The following is a 24,572-nucleotide window of genomic DNA, read 5'->3' on the forward strand; positions in this document are numbered from 1 at the left end:
GACACGTGGCAGCAAATACTGTAACTTAGTTATGACACTCTATTGATCTGGTGTGTGTTCAGACAGAGACAGAGGTTCTCAAGGTTCTCTTTATTGAACACTCTCTGCCTTTTCCCTACTGCCATATTGCATTTCCCATCCCTGCTTTTCTAAATCCCATTAAACAGAGACTCCGGACTCAACAACAGACCCGTTCACTCTCTTACAGGCACCAGCAGTTCAGATCCGACTCTATTAGGTCTGATAGAGCTACATTTGGCCTTTCAGCAATTATTATGACTCTGTTATGAGAAAAAGACGAACACAGATCACCTCTTCTGTAAATTATCAGAATTTTTAATCCAAATGATCAAGAGCAGTTCTGGTCAGACTATTTCCAGTGTGGGTCTACAGTGACCTGGGCCACTTTGGTTTATTTTTGTTTACCTCATATTCCAGTGAGATTTATGTTTTCCTGTGGTAATTGTGTTTTTTTTAAATAAATATCAGTGGTGTGGGAAATAATAAGAAACCTTTACTATATAAATACTACTACTATATACTTCAAATACTTCATTACAAGAACAAATTCTGAAATTTAACAATGTACGTAACAAGTAACTAACACTGTGAAATAATAGAAAAATTACAATATAAAGTGACATTAAAAAAAAGTAAATCTAAAAATAGTGGGAAATGTCATCACAATTACAAAAAGTGACATCTTCTCAGTATTTCTTTTGTTCAACTAAAGGTTCAAACCTCAAAATTATTTTAAAAAATTGAATGGAAAAAAAAGGAGAACCATGACATGCTTGCATATTTGCATGAAAACTGACTTTTGATCATTATAAAATAGTACCAATATAATTCATTTTCTGTCAGTCTGATCAATAAATCGAACAATACTTTGTTTAGACTCTCGGCTAGTTTGATCAATAACAATTTAACATCTAACAATGAGTTTTCTATGCAAATATCTGAATTTGTAAAGTAACTAAAGCTGTCAAATACTAGTAGTCGAGTAATATTTCCCTGTGAACTGGTACAGTGGAGTTAAAGTGGCATGAAAAGAAAATGCTCAAGTAAAACACAAGTACTTTAAATCTGTAAAGAAAACTTTTAACCACCATAAACCCACTTTAAATGACAGGGAGCAGGCTGTTTTCAGCTTCTGGGAATCATCTGATGGATCGAACCACTCGGGCTCCAACAGGTTTAAAGAGAACTTTTGTCCTGTTAATGCCGAGGAAACTGTTGACAGAGGTCTTACGGCAAATAAAATGTATTTTTTCATAAGTTTCTTGACCTTGGATTGATTATTTAGCCTGGTGTTTAATAGGTGAATTAGTTTCCTCCCATGCAAAAGCGTTGGTACAGTCCAGTTGTCCGGCGTGTGCCTGTCGCTGCGGTAGGCGTGTCAAATCAACGAGAACAACCGGAAATTAAACTGCCTTGTCTTCAGGATAAAAGTGGAGTCGATGCAATCTAGAATCCCTGAAATTAAACATTTTTATGTTATTTCTCTAAAACAATTTTTAAAAACACTTTTTATTGACGTATTCACATCATCACCAATGCATGAATGTAAAGGTAGTATAGGAACAGCCTACACATGTAAATGTAGAAAATATAAGCCTATTATACATATGTATTAATGTAGATATGGAAAGGAGATAATTACATAAATAATTAGAATCTAATATATGGGATGATCATCTTTCTCCAGTATCACTGGCTTCTCTTTTAGGTGCTGTAGATTATTGTTTTTGTGTCGTAACTGTGACCTGTCAAGTCACATGTGTTTAATATCACACTGACACAAAATATTTGTTATTACACGTTCTGAACGACGACAACAAGAACAGCAAGCTTTAACACACACACACACAAAACAAATTGAGTAGTCTACCAAGATTATAGTGTTTATTTAGGTTATTTATTACAGCACCCTGCTGGAATTCCTTATTTTAATTTTATTTCCTTATTGTATATGTACTATCTGTGTTAAATGTTACTGTCATGTCATGATTTGTCATATCGTTTGTGCAATTTTCTAAATTGTGTTTTTAATTACTCAAAATGGACCCTGAGGTTTTAAAATACTCCAAAGGACGTGGATTTGTTTTATTGTGAAACTGTTTCCGGTAGTGGGTTTTGGGATCTTTCTAACTTGAGTCTTCGCTGCGGCTGCGGGACTCGCTGGACCTTTTTTATTTTCACACTGTAGATTTTCCACTGAAGACCTGTAGACCTGCTGGACCGGACCGAGTCTCTAACCAAGACACTGACACCAAGTCACTTTATTTGAACTTTGTAGAGAGTCCCCCCGGTTTTCAGCCAGATCCTGTTTTATTTCCAAATAATCTTAGGCCACTTTTCCCCTATTCCGGTTGGATTTACAAAGGGCGTGTTTGTGCAACCAGTACCGGGAGTTTCATCTCCTGTACTTGTGCGACACTGAGGAATGACAACAACGGGAAAGGGACTCGGATCCGCCTGAATGCAAACAATGGATTATAAGGAGCTTGGGCATAATTTCGAAGAGAAGCTGACACTATCAGACAAATGTGAGTTTTGGGGTGGGGGGGTCATGAATAACCTTAGTGTAGAGTAATATTGGTAGTTAGGAGGTGGACGTGGGTTTCTGGGCATTAATTATGTCATTTGATCTGTTTCTGTTCTTAATGTGTCCTATCGATCACAATGGTGTGTACTTGTTTATGAAACACACCTTCGTGGGCAGTAGGATGCTTGATGCTGCTCTAATGCATCCTATCAGATTTCTCCTTCCCAAATCTGAGAAAACAGGATGTTTGTGCGGGCTGTGTGCATCTCTAACAGGCGGGTCCTAACCAGGAGAGATCCGGGAAATGCTGCACCGAGCTGTGGTCTCCATTACCAAACACATCAGTGGTGCACAGGGTGAAAAATGGCCCACATGTGCAGCCAGGCAGACCAGACACCGGAGAGCTGGTGCAGCTACGAGCTCTCTGCAAATACAATATTAGTGAGATACTAAAAAGATCCGCCTCCCTCTGCGGTAGGGATTCACTTTGTTGCTCAGGAGCACTTCAGCAGCTCAGATCCTGGCTGCTGCAGTGCTTTACCATCTGACACTGCCCAGGTTTTTTTTTTGTAGCAGCTAAAAATTGAATGTGTTTACTCTGGTTTCCCCAGTAGTATAATTTGTTTTATAGTATGTTTTATATTTTGTGGTGATGGCTCAAACTGGTTTTCTTTGTAATAAATGAATCTCTATTGCGTTATAAAAACACTTGAAGTGAGCTTCTTACCTTGACCTGTGTACTGGTAAGAGGTGACTGTACACTGGCAGAGTGCCCACATTTCTATTTGATGTGGAGAGCATCGGAGAGTGGGCCAAACATCTGCAGCAGGTTTTTATCACTGCAGGTTGTCATGGTGCTCACTCCCTACATGTGTGGGCGTCTGTTGCAAGAAGATGAAGAATAAAAACTATAGTCTTTGGCATCCTTTAGATATGTTTAAAATTTAAATTGTGACCAAAATACAAACCAAGAGACATTTTACACATGAAAAGCCAAGTTGTTGGAGTTGTTATTCATCAGCCAACACACACTGATACACATTTATCTGCAGCAATCTAATAATATTGGATGATAGTGATCCTGCTCACTAATGAATGGAAACTTTGGAGTTTTAAAAGATCAGAATTAGTCTAAAGTAATAATAAGCCATAATGACAGTGGTACAAACAGTCTAAAACCCAAAGATGTTCAGCTTACTGTCTTATTAATACAAGAAAAAGCAGCAATTGATCACATTTGGGAAGCTAGAACTGATTAATCCACTAATTATTGCAGCTTTACAAACAGACTATTATTGGGATTTTAAAATGGTTTACAATGAAACTGTGAAGATCTGTGCATTTAAAAATATAATATAACTGGATGCTGCTTGTTCAGGGGGATGTACCATCCTATGCATGTTTCTGAGTCATGCTTGTCATTTTTTGAAGCTGTCCTTTGGTGCTAGATACGCAGCTTAATCAGGAGACTCGTGTTAATTGTTTTCCATAGTGTGTTTATTGAAATGCTGAACAAGTTTTTATTGTTCCGGAGCAAAGCCACCCATCAATAAGTGATTTAAGGTGGAAAACACAGCATGTTTTGGTCCCATCCCAGGCCTTCCAGTGATAGCTCCAGCACACAGCTGGGCTGACCAGCATGTGACGTTATCAGGAATGCTAGACACAGAAACAGGCAGGGGCGTCAGTTCAACAGAGACATTCTTTTTCTGTGACTCCTTTCTAAGAGCTGTGAGTCTCATTGTTTAAAAATTTTTAACAAAAGCCAAATAGGGCTTGTTTTTTCAGCCTGGTGTGCCGGCAGAGCTGCCAGAGGGGACCAGAATCCCTTATCAAAGTGATTTATTCAGGTCTAAGGTTGGCAGATCTTTGGTGTAGACCACCTAAATCCCCAACCCCCCTCCCCAAACACACATACTTACCCTTCCTGACCTCATCCCTCCTGTCATCCCTCATAACCCCTGAAACCAGTCAACCAGTGACATTATGCCACCAGCTGAGGGTTTTCCCCTAGAGGAAACTTCATCTGCGAGTGTTGAGATGCCTCTCCAAGACATGACATGTTCAAAGACTCTCTGTTTGCACAATAGGAGTGGCACCGGCTTCCACCATTTTTTTGTGTGTTGCAGACAGAAACCTCTGCTCTTGTTTCTAAAGGAGTTTACACTGAACACGTTATAGCTCCTTCTCAGATGAAAACTTCTCTCTCATGATATGTGCAGTGACATCACACCTACTTTTCCAGCCCTGTTACCGTCCAGTCAGAGTCTCAGTTAGAGTTCAGTATTCCTCTGTGGAGGTAATCATGAGACATGGACTCCCTTTGGACCTGCAAGCTTCCCGGTCATGCTGGCGTTATGTTCTTGGCACACTTTCAGCCTGGAAATGTAGATTTTGGCCTAGAAAGCTTCCTCCACTGGCTTTTAATTTGTCTCCCTCATTAGTCATTCTCCACCATTACACTCAGAAAAAGGGCTCAGAGCTGCATCTAATGATTCTTTTATTGATTATTGAATTATTTTTTGGATTGTTCGGTTAAACGTTTAATTATATAGTTTCTCAGAACCCAGAGTAACATCTTCATCTTGCTTATTTGGTGGCAATCAGTGCATAAACCAAAAGATATAATAATAATAATAATAATTCTAATGATATATTCACATTTGGCAAGCTGGTGTCAGAGACTGATAGTAATGACCATTAGACAAACCTCTCCTTAGTCAGTGATAGTGATAGCATCCATAACTGAGTGATACTTTATAAATAAAGAGTTTGGACAGTGGTATCTTTTATAGCCTTTCCAAAATAAACCATTTAAGGAATGGATAAAACAGTCTGCTCTAAGATAAACTGTGAGCATTAGCATGTCAATAGCTACTGAGCTGCTTCCCACCACTGGGGAGATTTATAAAAAGTTCATTAATTATCAAAACTGGAGATGGTAAGTGATCATCTATAGTTACATATTGAAGAGTTTCATCATAATCTTTAATACTGTTTTGAACAAAGCTCCTCTGAGCTCCAGTTGGGGCTCAGGTTCTCATAGCTCTGCCAACTGTGTCTCCTTTGTGGCCTGGGGGCTCAGATGCTGCTGGGAGGAATGGGTGTGGAAGGGATTGGCTAGAATGACTTTGAGAACCCAGACTGCCTGTCTGGGTTCAGGCATGTTGTTGTGGTTTGAGTGGATCCATGGAGGAGAAGAGAGAAAGGGGACAGACAGACCAGTGGCTCTCCTCTCCACGCTCCACGTCAGCGATCCCGGTGTCCACATAAATTACAGCCATGACACCAACAGCTCGCACAGGACTGGAGAGGAAATGCTCTATTCTGCTGCTAGAGAAGGATGTAGCTTCCTGAGACCTTGTGCACAGATTAGTCATACTTCCTTTCATACTTAGCATTCAAAAAAGCAGGATTCATGAATGATATGTTGATATTAATCCAGTTAGGGAACGGTGTGAGGCAGGGTTTAGTCATAAAGGGAGCTGTCATATCATATTTTAGTCGTCGTAGCAACACCTACACCTCCTCTATACATCTGTGACTATTTTAAAGCTAGTGTAATAAGACAAATTAGAAGCAGACCTTTTCTGTGTTCACCTTTTCTGATTCAACAATGTGTACAAGCACTAATTCTAATGATTTGTCATACTGGGGAGAAAAGGCTATGTCATTACATTTCTAAATTTAAAAACTTTAAAATTACCACTTCATGGTTGTACAGTATGCCACTGCCAACCAGTCAGGTTTCAGTTTACATGCATGTCTGTCCAGATTCATATACAATAAGAAATGAATTGAATGTAATTCAAAGATTATTTAATTTGAGCTTTAGCTGTTTAAGCAGGTGGGAATGTGCTGCTTTTCTTAGTCTTATTTGAAATTCATTCGTCTGATTCCAATTAGAAGATGTATTAGAAAATTGTCATGGACACTTCTGTGCCATTTTAATTGACCCATTGATTTGGGTTTTGGACTAATCAATTGGCCTGACAGTGTGCTGAACTCTCTTATATTGGCTGATTTGGATAAATCAATCTTGATCTGCAGTTTGTTCAATTAATGGTTAAAACTATTTGCTGCAATCCTATATTATTGCCAGACTAGATCAGATTTTAGACTAATAAATGACTGATCAAAGAATCAGTTAACATTTTTATTAATCTGACCATACAGTTCTATAGTGCTCATGCTATAACATTTCTGCTAGTTCCTACAAAGTTGCCCTGGCTGCTGGGGACATGAACCTTTTAGCCTTGTGCTGCTCTACACTTGAATGCATCTTAAATATTCACACTGAAGGTTCACTTTGATGTGCCAGACAGAGCTGACAGTATTGACTGTGTCTTCAGGGTCTTTCCTCTGTTTCTCTTTTTATTCTGCAGCTTGCACACATTTGTCCTCCTGGGGCACTGCACTGAATATTAAAGTTTAATTGAACAATATTAACGTAGTTGATTGATCCTTAGTGCTAAATTGTAGTTTTGTGCTGTGCTTTCTGTGAAGGAGAACTCATAAGTGGTCAGGTGGCTTTGTTTGGTTTCTGCCCTCTACTTGTTCCCTTTTTTTTTTACCCATCCTGCCTTGCAACATGTACTGGATGTTGTTGTTGATGTGTTTCTCCAACCTCAGGGGAATCACTACCAGATGCAGTCCCACTCTCCTGCTTCGAAGTGTATGAGTGTGTGTGTGTGTGTGTGTGTGTGTGTGTGTGTGTGCATGTAACAGCCCTAATGCCCACTTAGCACACAGGATTCATAGGCTAATATTAGGGTGCAGATGATGACTTGTGCTTGCTGTTAACAGATTGTGCAGCTGCAACATAATTTCAGCTGGGAGACAGGACAGCAAAACTATATAAAAAAAAAAAAACATATGTATAATATTGTCTTTCTTCACTTAAAACAGATCATAGTTCCAAAACACATTGCACAGAGGAAATCTTGTTTTGGCTGTGTAAGGATCAGAAGATGAAGACCAGGCTGCAGCTCGGTGTCAGGTCGAGTCACATACTTGAAGGCTTTTCAGGTTTTGATTTTGGCCAAATGTGATGATGAGCTCTGCAGTAAATCAGGTAGCGGCTGTTTGAACTCAACAAGGTCTCGTCATTATCCTTTAGCAAAACCCAGCAGAGCTGTGCTGTTGTAGCTTTACCTCAAGTGGAGACATTGAATCTAGTACTTTGTGTATTTTTGATTCCTTCCAGAAAAACTAAATTAAGGAATTTACAGAGATAAATGTAAAAACGTATGATCTAATGGAGATAAAGGATGGCAGCCTATTAACTGTTTTGTGATGAAGGTGTTTCTTTTATCCAGCTTTTCCAGCTTGTGCTCAGGCTGGAGGCGATGGCGGCCTCTCACAGTGCTGAAACCAGACCTCAGCTGACATTAAACTTAGCCCATCATCACGCCTCACCCTGTGCCAGGTCAACATTAGTCAGCCAGATACAGTTATGCCCTACTTTATGAGTCCAAATCGAGAGCATGGTGGTGGTGCAGCTGTGGTCTGCGTCCTTGAATCAGATGTTTCATCACAGGAACACTATCACACCTTTTTTAAAAATAAATATTCACACAAAGATCTGTTGAGGGTCCAGCAGAGGACACTCTGAAGAGAGTTTAGCCTGTGTAAATATGTGAAAAGGAAAAGAAAGAAAGGAAGAGATGTGATTAGCAGTATATTTGCTTTGTCAAAACATAAAGTCTGCTCAAAAATTAGATACGATTACAAATCTGACTGGACATACACAACAGTAATGAGAGCAGGAGTAGATCTGCACATTGGATTTTATGCGGTACACCTTTATTGCTATTGTTCCGATCAGTCTCTCCTTTTCTTGAGCCTAAAGAGACATATACTTTGTTTTAACTCTAGCTTATTTACATCCTCTTTGCCGTGTTGTGGAGGTGATCTAATGATGAGATTGTGGCTGAGGAAGTGAAACTTCCTGACTACTCAGTCACAACAAATCAAGCCTCAGCTTTCTTCTCTCCAGCTTGAATAAAAGCTTTTCTCAGCAAATAAACCCTTGCTCAGAAATATTTCCTTTTTCCGTGCCACAACCTCTGTCAAATTTAAGCTGCTGAAAAGAGAAGAAGGAACAAGTGAATAATGGATTGTGTGCAGTACCTATGATTCATGCTTTGCTCTGTTTCACATCTTTGTGACTGGGTGACCCACTTCTTTGTGGTTAAAAGCATCCAGATATTTCCTTTGTTTGTAGGGGAGTAATATTCTGTCTCCCTCCCTGTTTATCAGATCTATTTTAGCTCTATGTTAAAATTTTTTTTACCATTTCTCATGTTAATTGTTAGTACGTGTACATTCATTATTTCTCAATATGTTTACCATCTACCCTGATCAGTTAGCAAATGTCAGGCCTCTGGATTTCTCCACATGCTGAAGTGGTGGGTATGAGGCTGTAATAAGAGCAATGCTCCTTTTTATCACCTCTCTACAGCAAAGAAAAGAGCTTAGTTGTAAGGAATATGTTAAAAACCATTGTTTCAGTTATGACAAAACATTTCTGTGGCAAGTTCTTGTCACATTTATCACTTAATGCAGTCACTTAGCAAACTCAGCAAAGAGCGCCTCTAGCCAGACTCACACAGCCAAAGATTCAAAGAGAAAACATAGCATTTTCATAAGAGCTGACACTCTGGTTTTTTAGGGCGAGCGGTCTGTAATTGAAACCTGTCTGTAAAATAAAGGTTTCTCTTCTTTCATCATTACACACAAGCAGTGTTTTTCCTCCTGTGACAGTGATTATTAGCTGTTCATGCCTGTTGCTGCGACTTGTGACTCATCATACACAGCTGTTGGTCTGGTGACCTCTCACAATGTGACGTGGGAAACTGTGGGGTTCAAAGGTTCCTGCAGCATTTGTTCATGAGGCCTGAAGTTGTCTTGGACCCTCAGACGCAGTTTGGGTTAGTGACATTTTGCTTTTAATGTCATACACACTTGATTTTGGACTCATTGACCTTTTGATTTACTTCTGTTGTTGTTTATGAGTTGGAGCTGGGAAAGTGGATTTTCAGTTTTGACAATAGATGGATAGTCTTTTTTGTTGTGGAGGTGAAATCTGCTGTAAAAGCTGAAGCTGTACACAGTAATATTATTTTGTGAATGCCTCACACGTGCTCAGCGGAGGCAGCTCTTCTGACACCACAACTGGAGGCGAGTGTTTTTGCTTTTGTTGCTCTCGGCACCAAAGTCCCAGGAATGTTCTTCCTTCGATTTTTCCCAGGGGCGTGGATGCTTGTTGCCCAAGAGCATTTCTGTTTTTTTTTATGTCCACAGAGGAAAAGGTGATGGAGGCATCACGGACATGTGCCCTTTGGCAGTTTGTAAGCAGTCAGGCACTTGAGCTTATAGTGACTTGTCTGATTTTGGTTGTGATGTTGTACATTCCTAGAGTCAGTTGGTCTGTTTTGTGGAAGTAAAAACAATGAGATATTATTCTGCTGCTTTGACTACACATACTGTATTCAACCTCTTCCCTTTATGCATGATTTGCTCTAAGTTCCTTTCTTGACACATGCACACCATGAAAACACACACCAAAGACACACACTTGCTCAATAAACATGTACAAGAGAAATGTGGATGCCTGAGATTCCTGAGGTTGGCCTGACCCAGATCCAACATGTCCCACTTATCACAAACACACACACACACACACACACACACACACACACACACACACACACACACATGCATTTGGATATTGGGTCTTTCATGTAACTAAAAAACAAAAACCTGACCTGCATCACGTGGAGCTGTATGTCATTCCACATTTCAAAAAAGACAGATTTCAGGGCCGGTGGCATTTAAATATCATTTAAAAAACTTCTTATCAAATGTCTTTTGAAGTACATGTCTAAAATTCCACTATTTATATTACAGTATGAAAGAAATCTTCCCAGAAGAAATGATTTAGTATTTCAGTTTATTTTCTGTTTTCACAGGTACAAGAAAATCTTACCATGCTATTTTTACATCACTGTTTCTGTCACTTCTTTCACTGTTGATGCACAAACCCACAGCTGAATGCACAAGGGCATTACTAACTGAACAAGCATGCACACTCTCTCAGCTGTCAATGAAAAGTGACCTTGTGTCTCTCATGTATCACAAACCACCAGGCCATCATTGGTCAATTTCAGCTGTAATTTAATGCAGCTAAATTTGGCTTCAGCTCTTATTGAGTATCCTTCCCTGTTTAAATAATTTAGAATATGAAAACCTAAGAAAACCTTTATTGTCACTGTTGCACCGCATACAACAAAATTATCGCTGATTATTATTATCGCTAAAAATTGCTGCTCCTCTCTGGTGCTTACAGTATAAATACAGATCTTAAATACACATACAAACACTGAACATCACAACAAACCAGAGAGCAAAGAGCTGCGGCACTCGTGTGTGCCGCTATGTGTTAGTGTACAGTCATACACTGAAGCTTTAACTAATAATATTATGACGTTGTCCTGTGGCCTCAGAGGTAGTTTGTGTTATTGCCATTTTCTTTGTGGCTTTTTTTATGTCTCACACACACCTGCATTTCAACTCGTTTTGATTTAGTTAAAACGGATTTTGTTCCATATGGATTCAGATTTTACCAGCCAATGTTGCCCAGACACAAACAAATAAACAGTTTCGTACCCAGCCTGTGCAGTAAATATGGTGGACTACATGCTGCAGTCTGTGGTCAGTGAGCCGTCCCAAGGTGCTTGACAGAAGCCAGTCCCTTTTATGGCCGAAATTCTCAGTGTGGTACTTATCGCTATTTATAAACCCAGAGTCTGTCACAGTGGCACAGGAACCTGAGATCCATCCATTAATGTTACGGCTGAATGTGTCAGTTGAGGTTTTATTCCATCTTGTAAATTTAGTTTGCACAAGTATTAAGTGCTTGTTGGTGTTGGAGGCAATTGTGAAATTTTGCCATTGAATTAACTGTTGAATGTTGCATAACTCTTGTCGTCAGCGTCACTGCCACCCCCAGATAGAACAGAGACATCATAGCCCCCATCCCCACTGTCAGCCTGTCATAAATCAGTTTGTAAAATTATAGTGCAGAACATATTTTAAAAAGTTCATAGTCATGGATTTTGTCACTTCTATGATTATTCTTTGTCTTATGTCTATTTAGGGAAGAACGCTCTAGCTTTTGATAATACAGTTCCCATAATGCCTTGGGGGTGTTGGTCTTTGGTTCGTGTTACCATTGCTAACTCTGAGAGACGAGACAGTCCAAGTAACTTCAAAACAGTGCTGATTTATTCAAAGGATCACAGGTAAAATTAACATTACACGCTCAGGTATCTTGCACCTCCAAACTGCTCGCAGGCAGATGTAAGATGAAAGACCCTGAACCCACCAGGCCTATACATTATATCCCCTCGGTTGGGCTAGCCCCATACTACACAGAAACGTCAACCGAGACGTCTCTGTTACCAGCTTTGCAGCTGGTCATAGCAGTAGTCAAAACATGAAGCAAATCAATGTGTGAATGTGTGTGTCTGTTGATTAAGTGGTGTGTAACTAAAAACATTCTCACAACCTCTAGTAACATGTCGTGTCTTAAACATAAGAACATATTATGGCTAAGGCTACAGTTATACACGTCATAATAATAATATTAAACATCCTGTCTGCTGACAGTCATCAACTCTTCTCTCTAGTTATCCTTGACCAGATGTACCCTGTAGAAACTCATAAGCATGACTAAGCATTTAACAGTCTAACTAGACATCCTATCTCCACTAAACATTTCTAATACATAAAGTATCTATCCAATATCTATCTGACTAAAAATACCTAACAGGGGTTATAAACAAGAAGTATATGTTGCCATGGATTTTGTGTACCATATAGTTATAAACAAGAAGTATATTGTTGCCATGGATTTTGTGTACCATATACTGCTCCAATTAGAGTTTAGGTTTCTTGTTGTTGTTGTTGTTGTTTTGTATATATTTGGTTACATTTAGCCAAATTTGCACCATTAAATGTGCAGAACTAGTTGTTAGTAGTTCCTGTTTCTACAGCCCCGTGATCTGAGCTGCTCCTCATAGTGTGAAAACCTCTGATCGGAACTAATAAATGTAGTTAACTCTGAACACAATATTTGGCAGGAATATGAGTATTTGAATGCTTTTTAGATACTTTGAAACAGCAACATGTCGGTTATTTTGTGAAATCTTCCTTTTTATGTGTTTCCCTTATGATTTTGGACTCATCTTGCATAATGCAATCATAATAACTGTAGCAGAGGATGCAGAAGAACCATGAGGCCAGTGAACTGACTCAGTAACTTTCAAAAGGTTAAACTGTTGTCTTGCTTTAACACAGCTCCCGTCATCACTCCTCTTTCAACACTGTAAGAGATGGAAGAAAACACACAACCACACCCATGCTGTTCTTATGGTAATAACTAGTTAGACTCCACTTTGCAGCATAAACTAGAGTCATAGGATGGATCTCACCTCTAACATTGCCATTTTGTGTTATGTAGTTTTTCTGTGCAGTGTATCGTGGTGATGATCCAAAGAAATCAAGATGCAGTACAATAAACATTACATCCCAGATTTTCATAAGCAGTCACACCCAAAAAGTGGAACAAATGACTTAGTGGTCATCAAACACTGTAATACCCATCCCTATCTGGCACCAGACAGTATTATTGGACTGTTTAAACAATGGCATAGTAAAAAACTTTTAATTGTTCTCAAGCTTCATTTCAAATCTCTTATTCTCCTACTTGTTTTTATGTGTATCATGCTTTTCTGACTGTGACACTACAATATAATCAGCACCACTTTTTGGAATATGTTAATCTTCATTTTAAATTCTAGGAATGAGCGTGATCTTAGTTATCGTGATTGTTCCTTCTTTGGGCCTGTACAGCTTCTCTTCCAGCCTTATGTGGCAGGTAAACTGATCAAATTCAAAAAGTCAGCCACAATCGGTGAACAAGTAATCTTCTCAAGTCAGGAAGAGCGCTGCAATCCTCTTTTTGTGAAATCCTAATCCTTTGTTTCACTGTCAGGTGGTCCTGTCTGAACATGAACTGACATCCTTTTTTGTACAGCTGCTTTCTTATCTAAACACAAATGGCTGCTCTAATTCATATCCTTTCATTCCTCCATTAGTGTTCTACAGTGCAGCCTGTGCATTAGGCTTTATGCTGAAGTATAGTCGGGGCAGTTGGAGAGGAGCCCAGTGTTAATCTGTGATTTATGTGGTTCGGTGAGTGTTTTGACGGGCCCGACCGTCACACTCTGTCTGCCCATTGTTGAGTGGAGAGCTGGCCTCCAGCCTCCAGCATCTCACCTTATTACCTCACTGTCTCTGAGCTCCCCCCCGATTGTTCTTCGGCTCTGTGCCTACCTGGTCCTGTATTTACCCGTCTTCCTTTTTGTCTTTTCAAATCCCACACTTACTTTTCTCTCTGCTGTCATTATAAAAACAGCCTTCTGCACCGTTTCTGCTTTCTCATTGTCCTCCAACTCTCCTTTTTATGTAATCTCTCTTCTCACACTCCACATGCCCATGAAAAGAGCACAATTTGCCCTTTCTCCTCCTTCCTGCTCCTCTGTGTGTTACCGCAGCTCTGTGCAGTTTGTCACAGACTTCGTCAGTGTGTTCACACAGAGAACAAAAACGAGACAACGTGGGCAACTGGGCAGAACTCAGTAACTGTATCAGCAGGGCAGTCGAGAGTGAAAACAAATTTAGGGCAGTGATTAAAACGGGATGTATCTTCTGGAGTTTTGCAACCTCTTTGTTATCCTTTGTAAAGGTCAGAGGTCAGGAAGTCTGGCCTCATGACTGCATTAGTGTGCAGACAGGAATAGTGCTCATGTAAGGATGTTTTTAAAGCATTCAAGATGCTTGTGGCGTTTACATGTTCTCCCTGTGCCTGCGTGGGTTTTCTCCGGGTACTCTGGCTGTTGCCTAATATCAAAGGACAAATACCTCATTATGAACAACGTGCCAAAATCTCAGCTGATATATTTTTATTGTCTCACAGAAAATATTGCCACATGACCCACGTCAGGACTCAGACAGGAAGTTCAAGAGCATGGAAAGGCATGCACATTTATCAGCGAGGCAGAATCTCACCTAATGCTGTCAAGATGCATTATGGGAAATGTAGGGTCCATACTACAGCTTAAAATCCAGGATATTTTCTTATGTTTCTTGCAGCCCACAATCCAAAAATATTCATCTTCAAGTGCTTTAAAAATCTGTCGATTATCATGAAACTTTGAAATGTAAAATGTCATTTTTTACTTTAAAAACAGATGTAAGCATTATTTAATTACAAAATGTCTGTTGATTAATTGTCAGTGATCACAAATTGTATCTCAACAAGTTGTTATTGTTGAGTCTGAGCTACATTTTTAACACGCCCTGTCTCACATAATGCTCAAATGGGCTTAAACTGTGTGTATTTTGTGTCCCACAGTGAAGTCTGGGATTTTTAAACCATTTTAGCTGTCTCTGTGGGGATAATCAAGCCAGGCTAGCATCGATTATGCCTATGATAATCACTATGAAAGCATTTCATCTTACGTAACAAACTCATTTGTTTCATCTTGCCCTCCAGGAAAAGTCAGTGTGAATCTGAGCCTCTCAGTCTTTTTATTTTACTGTTAATCTGTTGCTTCAGCTACGCTTCTCAACAGAAAACCCACCCTTAGCGTCTCCTCTACACCTCATGTGCTTAACACTGTTGACAGGAGGCTTTTTCATGTGTGAGAAAGAGATGCTAATGATTTATAATGAGGTGAGTGTTGTGTTAATCAAGGTTTCAGGGTTTATAGTGAAGATGTGTCTGCAATGCTGATAGAAAAGAAGCCAGCAGATGTTTATTGGAAGTGTCACCTTGGAAACTGCTCACTGATCATGACTGACACAACAAATGAATTAGACAAAAACTCCTGTGACAGCACAAATCAGATGCGTCGATTGCCAGGTTGAGATGTGTTGCTGTATTAATCGAGCTGCCTTCTTCTCTTCTTGTGCTCCAGCTCTGCCCCTGCAGACAGAGTCTCAGTCCATCCAGAACGGGGACAAGTCTTTGGGGAAGGACCTTCTGACTCCAGACGACTCGGCCATCACAGACCTCTCGCCTAAAACAGACTCCAGCCCCAAAGTGGAGACCCCCACCACCAAGACAGATGACTCCTCCAAGGCAGATGTCAGGCCATTCACCCCAGGCACCAGCAGCAGCCCTCAGCCCAAGAAAGGTGAAGTTTGTGTTCTTCAGTACATGTGACATACACACAAGAGTCAGTGTTGGTTTAAGTTGCAAGGCCCAAATCTAATTTCTGACAGATTTCTAGTGATTATTTACTGATATGTAGACCTTATGGTCAAAAGTATACTTACCCAACATTACACTCATGTGTGATTGTTGAACGTGTCGAGGGCATTTTTATGGACCTTACACTACTTTCAGAACACTGTTCTTCCCAAAAGTGTTGGTTGTAGTTAAGGTCATAGGTTAGTTCTTCCACACCAAACTAGGAGAATGCATTTATTGTCATGTTGAACTGGGGAAGAGCCGTCCCAGCATGGCGGCCACGTTTACACATTGCACTAACGGAGAGCAGCGGCTCGTGGCATCTAAGTCTGTATACTGGATCTATGGCGTCTGAATATCAGCTGAAGCCATGTGGAAACGCTCTGAAAGAAGGGGAAGGAAGGAGGGAGGAGATTCAGGTTTCCATGGAGATGGAGCTGAAGTGCTGCAGGGCCCTCTGTGATTGGTGAGAAATGCATGGCATACATTTTACATAGCACGAAGATGAAGCACAAGAGGAGATGGGCTCAGTGAGCACCGCAGGGGTCCTGGTTTTCACAGCAGTGTGTGCACAGCTCTTCAGTCGTGGCTTTTCACAGCTGGTTTTAAGGCAAAAAGAGCAACAGAAATCCTCGTGTTACACCACTGATGCTTTCAAAGAGTATCAGGGTTCATGCTGATTATCGCTGCAGATGAGAACAGCTGAAACCTAGCTGTACATCACAGTTAAAGCTGAGCTGTGCACATGCTGAAAATCATCAGATTAGGGAGAGTTGGAGCTGGGCTGACCTTGAAACTGAATCAGGGAATGGTTCCTGCAGATCTGGACTTCTTCCATGTAAAGTCTATCAGAAGTGTAACATTTCAGCCAAATTACAAAATAGCAGTTTTCTCAGTTACTTCAGGTTTAACCATGCAGAAAATATTGGCTTATTATGTCCAAGCAGTTGTTTTATCTTTTATTGTGATGATATCAGGATTAACAGTAGAAAGACAGTGTTCACGTTACAAAGTCATCTACTAGGAGCGTGCGTGTCCTCCCCCTTCAGACATCTCCTCACCCTCAGATGCTCCCAGGCCAGATATATGATCCCTCCACCACGTTCTGTGCCCTGTTATCATCACTGAACACTAAGTTTTCTTTTTCCTCATAGATTCAATGAGCTCAGAGCAACGACAGAAACTTGCCAAGGAGCGGAGGGAGGAGAGGGCCAGATACATTGGTAAGAAAGGACAAAATGCTGATGTTGCATGAAGCACGGATTTATTATCACTAACTTCTTGCCTGCACAAACTTCTATTCCGTGGTGTTTTAAACCTGGTATCAACATCCTTCTTTCTATCTCTGTCACTCTGCTCTGACGTAACTGACACTTATTGACGTCTCTTATTGTTTCTCCTTGCATGGCTCTCAGAACAACAAACTCAGCTGCAAGGTAAGAGGCTTCACTAAAGCCTTCAGCGTTCGCAGGAATAATCAATCTTGTGAAGGGAAATCCATTTCCTCCCGCTTCCCCCGCTCTGCCCTGAACAGCCGTGTCTTTTCTTCTTCCCTCCATGAATCGATTAATTGTTGCTGTTCAGTGGAAACTTACGAACCCTGAGCAGTTTCACTTTTGACCTAAATGTTTCTTCTCATGTAAACTTTAAATTAGTTTTGACCTCATATTTTCTGTATTGCCACTCCATGTGCATGTTCCACACCTACTGTACAATCAGGATTCTACTTGTGAACACATCGTGCAAGCCCAGAATCATGAAAGATTATACCTTGTTTTCAAACACAAGGCTTCTCCCTCTGGACAAAGGCTAAAGCTTGAGCACCCAATCAGAGCAGATCTAGGTGTTTCCCTGCAGAGATGTTGGTGTGAAAAATGAGCAGTCATTGCCATGAACTGAAACCAGGCCTCTTAGACAGATTAGATTTAATTACTACTTTCATTAGCATCAGTAATGTGGTCATGCTGGAGTCGCACCTCAATAAAAGGGGAAATGTGGGCCTTTTTAAAAAAAGACAGCATTTGAGGTTTACTCAGCTTCAGCTTCTCCGAGATGAGCACAATGTGCTGCAGTCAGCTTCTGTGTGTAAATACATGGCATCATGTTAAGGCTTTTTCAGATGGAGCATGCACTGGGTTGCAAACAGTATATGGCATGTAGGTCACAAAACATGATGCTGACTGTATGTTTACCCTTTAAGCAACAAATAAATCAGAACATATTGTGAAGAATAGTTAAATAATAGCAGCTTTGCACTGAATAGCACAGGCATTAAGACATATTTCAATTCTGCTGAACAGAACACATGCAAAATTAGAATTTTTTCACAAATTGGATTTATAGAGGAGTAAAGGAGGCTTTCTTGTTGCTGATGACGCTCACACGTGTGCCTCTTGGACTCATTAGTGAAGCTGAGCCACAGAATCCTGTAAAATACAAACCGTGCCTTTGCCTCACAAACAACATTATTACATCCCTGCAGAGCTGATCAGTCCACTGCCACGTGCTTCTAATGTTGTCTGACTCACAGCAATATGAGAAAATATGAAGACGTTTAGTTGGATCCAGCATGTAACCCACCCACATCATCCTCCATGCTCACCTTTTCATCTCTGCACTGTGCTAAAGATATGTCTGGGAAGAGTCATACACATGTGGTAACAAAAACAGAAATCTATACAACATAGAAGAGAGAGAGCAACACAGCTGCTGCCCAGCATGGCAACAGTGTCATTTAAGAGGATTGAGTGCTGTTTAATTGTTCCTCCAAGAAATGAACCACAGCAGCGTATGTGCAAAGGAGGACTGGAGGGTGCAGTAAAACACAGTGGGGAACTTCTGTTTATTTACTGTTGTCAAGATTATAGTGTAATGAACACATTGTCTTCCATCTGTTGAGGCCTATCAGAAGCTACAAGTGATTTTACATTGTTTCAATTAGGGGAAAGTTTGGGCCAAAACATTGTAGTCTTCACTCTAAAACACTTTTAAATGACTGTATTACTGGCTTTTTGTTTTTCTCATTAGGTCTCTAGGTGATGTCAGTCAGTCCATCTCTTTGGTTCAGAGTGAAATATTCGGACAGTTACAGATTACCATTAAATTTGCTCCAGATATTTGTCATCCTCCTTTGTGACTCTACGTCTTATGATTTCAGTGATTCCCTGACTCTTCTGCTGCCCCACCAGCAGGGGGAGGTTTTCATTTATCTAGTAACACATTTCTCCACATTTACTGACTGAACTGGCACTGTTGTACACATATTTGTGGTTCCCAGAGGATGAACCCGGTTGACTTTGGTGTTCTCCCTGATCATCCTCTAGTGCTGCCATAGGGTTCATACTTGTGGTTTTGAGTGAAATGTCTCTGCAACCTCTGGGTGGATTCCTATGAATTCTGTTGCACATACAGGATAAACTGTAATAACTTCTGCAAACCCTTTACTTTTCACATTGTACCACCACCCGGTCAGTTAATTCATTTTAATTTTTAATTAATTTGTCCAATGCTTTGGTTTATGACAAAAATATAAACATTATTTAAGAAAGGTGCCATTTAAAAAGTTTATAATGTCATGGCAGGGTAAGAAATAAGCAGGGCCTTGGTTACAAAAATGAGCACAACACAGCTGACTGCTCTCTATTCATCCTCAGACTTTAGTGACAAAGGAACACAAAACTAAAAGTAAAGATCCTCAGCAACCTCTTGTTTTCTAAGCTTCCTCTCTCATTTCTGCAGCACTTTCTGTGTTAAATGATTTTTAGCTCATTTTAGCTTTCTTATTTTTATTTCTTATTGACAGCTGCTTTGTAACTTGTCACCTGCTTTTCAGTTTTGTTTTGTTTTTGTGTGTTTGATGTGCTGTCCACTGCTGCCAGGTGTCATTTGAAATGACAGTGGGATTCACCAGGTTACAAAAAGGTCAAATAGAAACAAATCCAGCTTTCTCTTTTCTGTCCAAATTTTGACTTCTCTTTGTGTGGCGACCCTTCAGCGGCGAAGAAGACTCAGTGGCTGGAGAAGGAAGAGAAAGCCCGACGCCTGAGGGAGAGTCAGCTGGAGGAGCGCCGGAGGAAGCTGGAGCAGCAGAGACTGAAGGCCGAGAAACGTCGAGCTCTGCTGGAGGAGAAACAGAGACAGAAACTAGAAAAGAACAAAGTAAGAAACATGCATTTAATTCAGGATGAAACAACTGAAGCATGGAATTTGTAATGAAGAAGTTATGGTTTAACCGTTTGATTTTAAAGCATGTGTCTAATTATTAACACTCCCAGACACAACCAGAGACAGGACTGTGTCCTGCTCTCCACAATATTTACTGTTACTTGAAATCAGGCTGGAAAAATCAACACAAGCCTAACACTTATTGTACTACAGCATTCTTCTGGACAGTTGTCTGTGTAACGGGGATTTGGTCCCATCTTTGAATTGCATTCATGATGGCTGCAAAACCAAATTTCCAGGTGCAATGAGCATAGATTTTTTTTTTTTTTTTTGAGGGGGAGATGGAATTTAAATTAACAGCCACTGAACACAGCAGCAGTTCCCAGCCTCTTTGGCTTGCATCCTCTTAAACAGAGTCTTTTTTTGGACTTCTGGTCAAAAGTTGCACATGACAGTTCTGCTAACTCTAACTGCAAATTGTTTCATGTGAGTTACTGTTAAAGGAATAGTTTGACATTTCTGGTTGAGAGGTGAGAAGACTGATGTACCTCATCTGTTTGTTAAGTTTGGAGCTGGAGACGAGATCCGTAGCTTAGCCAGGGAAACAGCAAGTATAAGTCTGTTTAAAGCTCAAAACTATACCTACCACACCTCTGAAGCTAATTGCTTAACATGTTGTATGTCACTTTTTGACTATTAATGTCCTATACACAACATACTTAAAGATTTTTTATTTTTTTAAACAAAGAAAAGACAGCAGGTTTATGTCATTTTTGTTTGAAAATAGTTTCTAATCATTTTTCTCCTGATTGATAATCAATTAATTGTTTGAGCCCTACTTCTCAGAACCTTTCAGGTTTATCCTGAACTGATTACCAACCCTGTGGCTTACAGGGTTGTTTAGTCCACATGAGGCTTTAATAAACTGTCAGATGAACTCCAGAGAGTGTAAACGTGCAAACACTGACTCAGGTTTGACGGGTTGATCCTCCAGGAGAGATATGAAGCGGCTATCAAGAGGTCGACAAAGAAGACGTGGGCTGAGATTCGCCAGCAGAGGTGGTCCTGGGCGGGCGGGCTCAACCAGACCTCCCGCAGAGAAAGTGAGTTTCACATAAACCACAACCACATGGCCACTGAAAGAAGCGAGACACAATGGCAGGAATATATTATATCCCCACTGTGACTCAAGTGTTCGTGTTGATCAGCACTGCACAGACTGTGACTCACTGATCGCACTGATGCAATTCAAGGAAATTATGATGGATTTGCTGTCAGTAAGGGTGCGGCATTAGAGGCATATGACCTACACAGTAATTTATGAAGGTGATCCTTTGTGATTCTTCAGTGAACGTCTCTGTTTTTTGGGCAATAATTGGTTTTGAGTACCAGTTTTCTTCATTCAGACTCACAGAGACATCAAGATGAGCAACAGGGTAGCTGTCATGAATATGTTTCATTAGATTAACAGTCTTTCTAATGTCCCTTCTCACTCTGTTGTGTGGATGGTGTTTAACATTCTGCTTCTATTGGACCTGTGACACTGAGGTCAAAGTGAAAGATTCTGAATGTGAGTGTGTGTGTGTGATTTAAAAGCAAAAACGCCTTAAGTAGTTATTCCAAATGAGACTTTTAACTACACCACTTCCCTCCCATACGTTCCTCAAATTTCCTCCCACCCTCAATGTCTGAATTCAAATTAATCCCCCTCTAAATGATAATAAGAAGCCAGTTTGACCTCAAAGAATGGTGAGTCCCTCCAGATGCAGGCCGAGGGTGTCTGCAGCCCTGCATCAGTCATCAGCTGGGGCCGCTGCTCGCACCCCGGACGCCTTGTGAACAGTTGTTGTCTGTTGCATTCTCTCCGGTGCAGGCAGATGCTCGGCCTCCACGGTCAACTTGCCGAGACAGGCAGACCCTGTCATTAACAACAGGCTGTCCAAGTCCTCTGCCACGCTCTGGAACTCCCCCAGCAGAAGTAAGGACGACCTGACGTCAGTGTCCACCAGGCTTCCTCCTCTCCCCTCCCTGCTTCCCTCTCCCACTCATCCCACTCCTCTTACTCTAATCTGGTTTTTGGTTTTCATTTATTATAACTGTCGTCTCTGGTGGCCTGCCTGCCTGCCTGTGCTTGGTGACTGGTCATTTACCACCTGCTCCCCCACTCTTCTCACGCTCTCGGTCTCATATGCATTGTGGTTTTTATTTTTAGTTGGTGGTTGTCATTGATTTAAGTCTCCCTTGCATTTTGGATCAGTTCACCTCGACATACACTATATTTTGCTCTGTGTGTTTCATAGGTCTTGTCATGACACCTTCTCTTTGGTTGTCCCCCTCCACTTTACTGTCGGTGGTTTGATGTGGTGGTGATGGTATCGGTGTTGGGTATTATAGTGTGACTGCTGAAAATGAATCATGCACAGATATAGTTAGATTAAGGATCTATTTCTTGGTTAGTTATTTACAGAAGGATATTGTTATATCACAAAACATTCCTATAATTATACAAAATATAACTGTAACCTATCAATGCACAAAACTTTCTTGTTATAGAATAGTAAGCTGATAAGTAGTTAAACAAGGCTAACCTTTGATAGCCATGCTAGCAGCTCGGTGAACCTGTGCTTGAGCTAAATGCTAACATCAGCACGTTGACATGCTCACAGTGACCATGCTAACTTGCAGGCAGGTATTAAAGAAAGACTACAACACGAGTCTGTTTGGCCACAGCTACTGGATAATGCTAAATGCTAATGGAATAGTAGTAGTTTTTGTTTTAACAAAAATGTTTTTAGTTAAAATCTGCAAGGTGGTGATAACAGGAAATTATGTGACAAATGATAATGTTAAAAATGTTCACATTATAACTGGAAACTGAGTAGCTACAGTATCCGCTTGATCATGACAGCAGTAATACACTGCCATATAATTGAATTAGTATTTAAATTAACTTATTATATCAGATTCATTTCATCAGACTCCTGAGTTGCCACACATGCCCATAAGCAGTGCTGTCTTCATCTCAGATTCGTCACGTCTCATAACATGCGTCATTATAGATCTTATCACCCACAGTGCAATCAGAAGCTCAGCTCTTGGGCTCCTCCGTTGCCACGGTAGTGCTTCAGATTTTGTGCCTGATCATCATAAAATAGATACTCTGATACTGCAGGCGCATGAAAGCACAGCTTAGAGATGAATCATATTTTTGCAGAGCCAGAGCTGGTGTTTCTCACCTTGGGAACGCTCGGCACAGCGAACCAGTAATAGTGTGTGTGTGATGACATTCATAGATCCAGACATCAATCTACCTCCAGGTGAACAGTCGATCACCAGGCAGCAGCTCAGCCTCCTCTTGCCGCATTGGAGAAGGAAGGGGAGGAGGGAAACCACTGTTGCCTAGCAACAAGAGGTTCATCAGAAAATGTAGTGAGAATGGTTCGTCCAACGTACAGCCAAGGCAACTGCCTGTGCTGCTGTACACAAAACAAATGTTAATGATACAAGGAGCATCTTTAGTCTTTTGTTAAATTAGACTTTTTTTCTTGACAGCGCTGTCGTGATTGCACTACTCTGTGTGTGTGTGTGTGTGTATAGGTACCATACACCTGTTTCTGTTTGTAAACAGAGTGAACACTAAAACAGAGCATCAGAAAGGAGCTTAAGTTGTCAGTACACGTCTGAGCTGTCTCTAAAAATACATCTTTGCACAGCTTGTTGTCAGTTGAAGTTTTGTTATGAGACAGAAATCCTCACAAACTGGATTCGCTGTCGTAACTCATTAGATCTCATGCTGAGATTGTGCATTCTGTGTCCGTTTGTATGTTTTGTGTATTTTACTGTGTGGGAGCAGGATGACAATGTAACTTAAAATTGAGTTACCAGGCAGTGGTGGAAGAAATACGCTGATTTGTTTTCCAACAAAATTGGGACATTGGTAGCACTTTCATGACTGTACAGTAAATATGAAGTTACAGCTCGTAGACTATTAGCTTAGCTTAGCATAAAGACTGGAAAGCTGGCTTGGCTCTGTCAAATTGTAACACAATCTACCTACATAGCAGCACCTCTAAAGCTTAATAATTTACAGTTGTGTGTCTTATTTGTAATCTCTACAAAAGTTTCCGAAGATACCAAACGAGACTGAAATGTGTAGAAATATGTATAAAACACAAGCTCTAAAATATTACAGTCAGTTTAATGACTTCACCTGCTGGATCAAGGTTCAGAACCAAGTCATACCATATCTACAGTGCAACTAGGAACTATGGCTGTTAAATAAATGTCAAGAAGTGAAACACTATTTTACAATGAAATGTAGAGAAGTAGTATAAAATGGAAATACTAGAGTAAAGTACCCCAGTATTATACTTAAGTATAGAACTTGAGTAAATGTACTTTTCACCACTGTTTCTGGGTATAAGCTTAGCTAGAAAATGCTGCACTGCACTCTAAGATCTCACTTTGCATCATTTGTCTGCTTCTGTTCCCATTAAGGGTTTTCTAGTATCTGTCTTATGCTTTACAAAATTCATACAC

The 24,572-nt window shown here is 40.4% G+C and overlaps 1 protein-coding gene across 7 annotated transcripts in view; it reads left to right on the plus strand.

Annotated features, from left to right (window-relative positions):
• Window positions 1–2,129: 2,129 nt before the first annotated feature.
• LOC109958759 (MAP7 domain-containing protein 1-like) overlaps window positions 2,130–24,572 on the plus strand; it is a 32,887-nt gene continuing 10,444 nt past the window's right edge. For 2 of the 7 annotated variants that reach the window (XM_020597661.1, XM_020597658.1), the window contains exons 1-7: window positions 2,130–2,549; window positions 15,595–15,813; window positions 17,024–17,092; window positions 17,285–17,305; window positions 19,864–20,027; window positions 21,028–21,136; window positions 21,907–22,011. In XM_020597661.1, coding sequence (XP_020453317.1) covers window positions 2,483–2,549; window positions 15,595–15,813; window positions 17,024–17,092; window positions 17,285–17,305; window positions 19,864–20,027; window positions 21,028–21,136; window positions 21,907–22,011 — 754 coding nt within the window. In that variant the 5' untranslated portion in view covers window positions 2,130–2,482. The remainder of the gene's footprint in view (window positions 2,550–15,594; window positions 15,814–17,023; window positions 17,093–17,284; window positions 17,306–19,863; window positions 20,028–21,027; window positions 21,137–21,906; window positions 22,012–24,572) is intronic. The other 5 variants (XM_020597654.1, XM_020597655.1, XM_020597659.1 and 2 more) reach the window with 4 other exon arrangements.

Source organism: Monopterus albus, unplaced genomic scaffold (genome assembly GCF_001952655.1).
Source record: "Monopterus albus unplaced genomic scaffold, M_albus_1.0 scaffold34.1, whole genome shotgun sequence".
In the NCBI taxonomy this organism is placed as follows: Eukaryota; Metazoa; Chordata; class Actinopteri; order Synbranchiformes; family Synbranchidae; genus Monopterus; species Monopterus albus.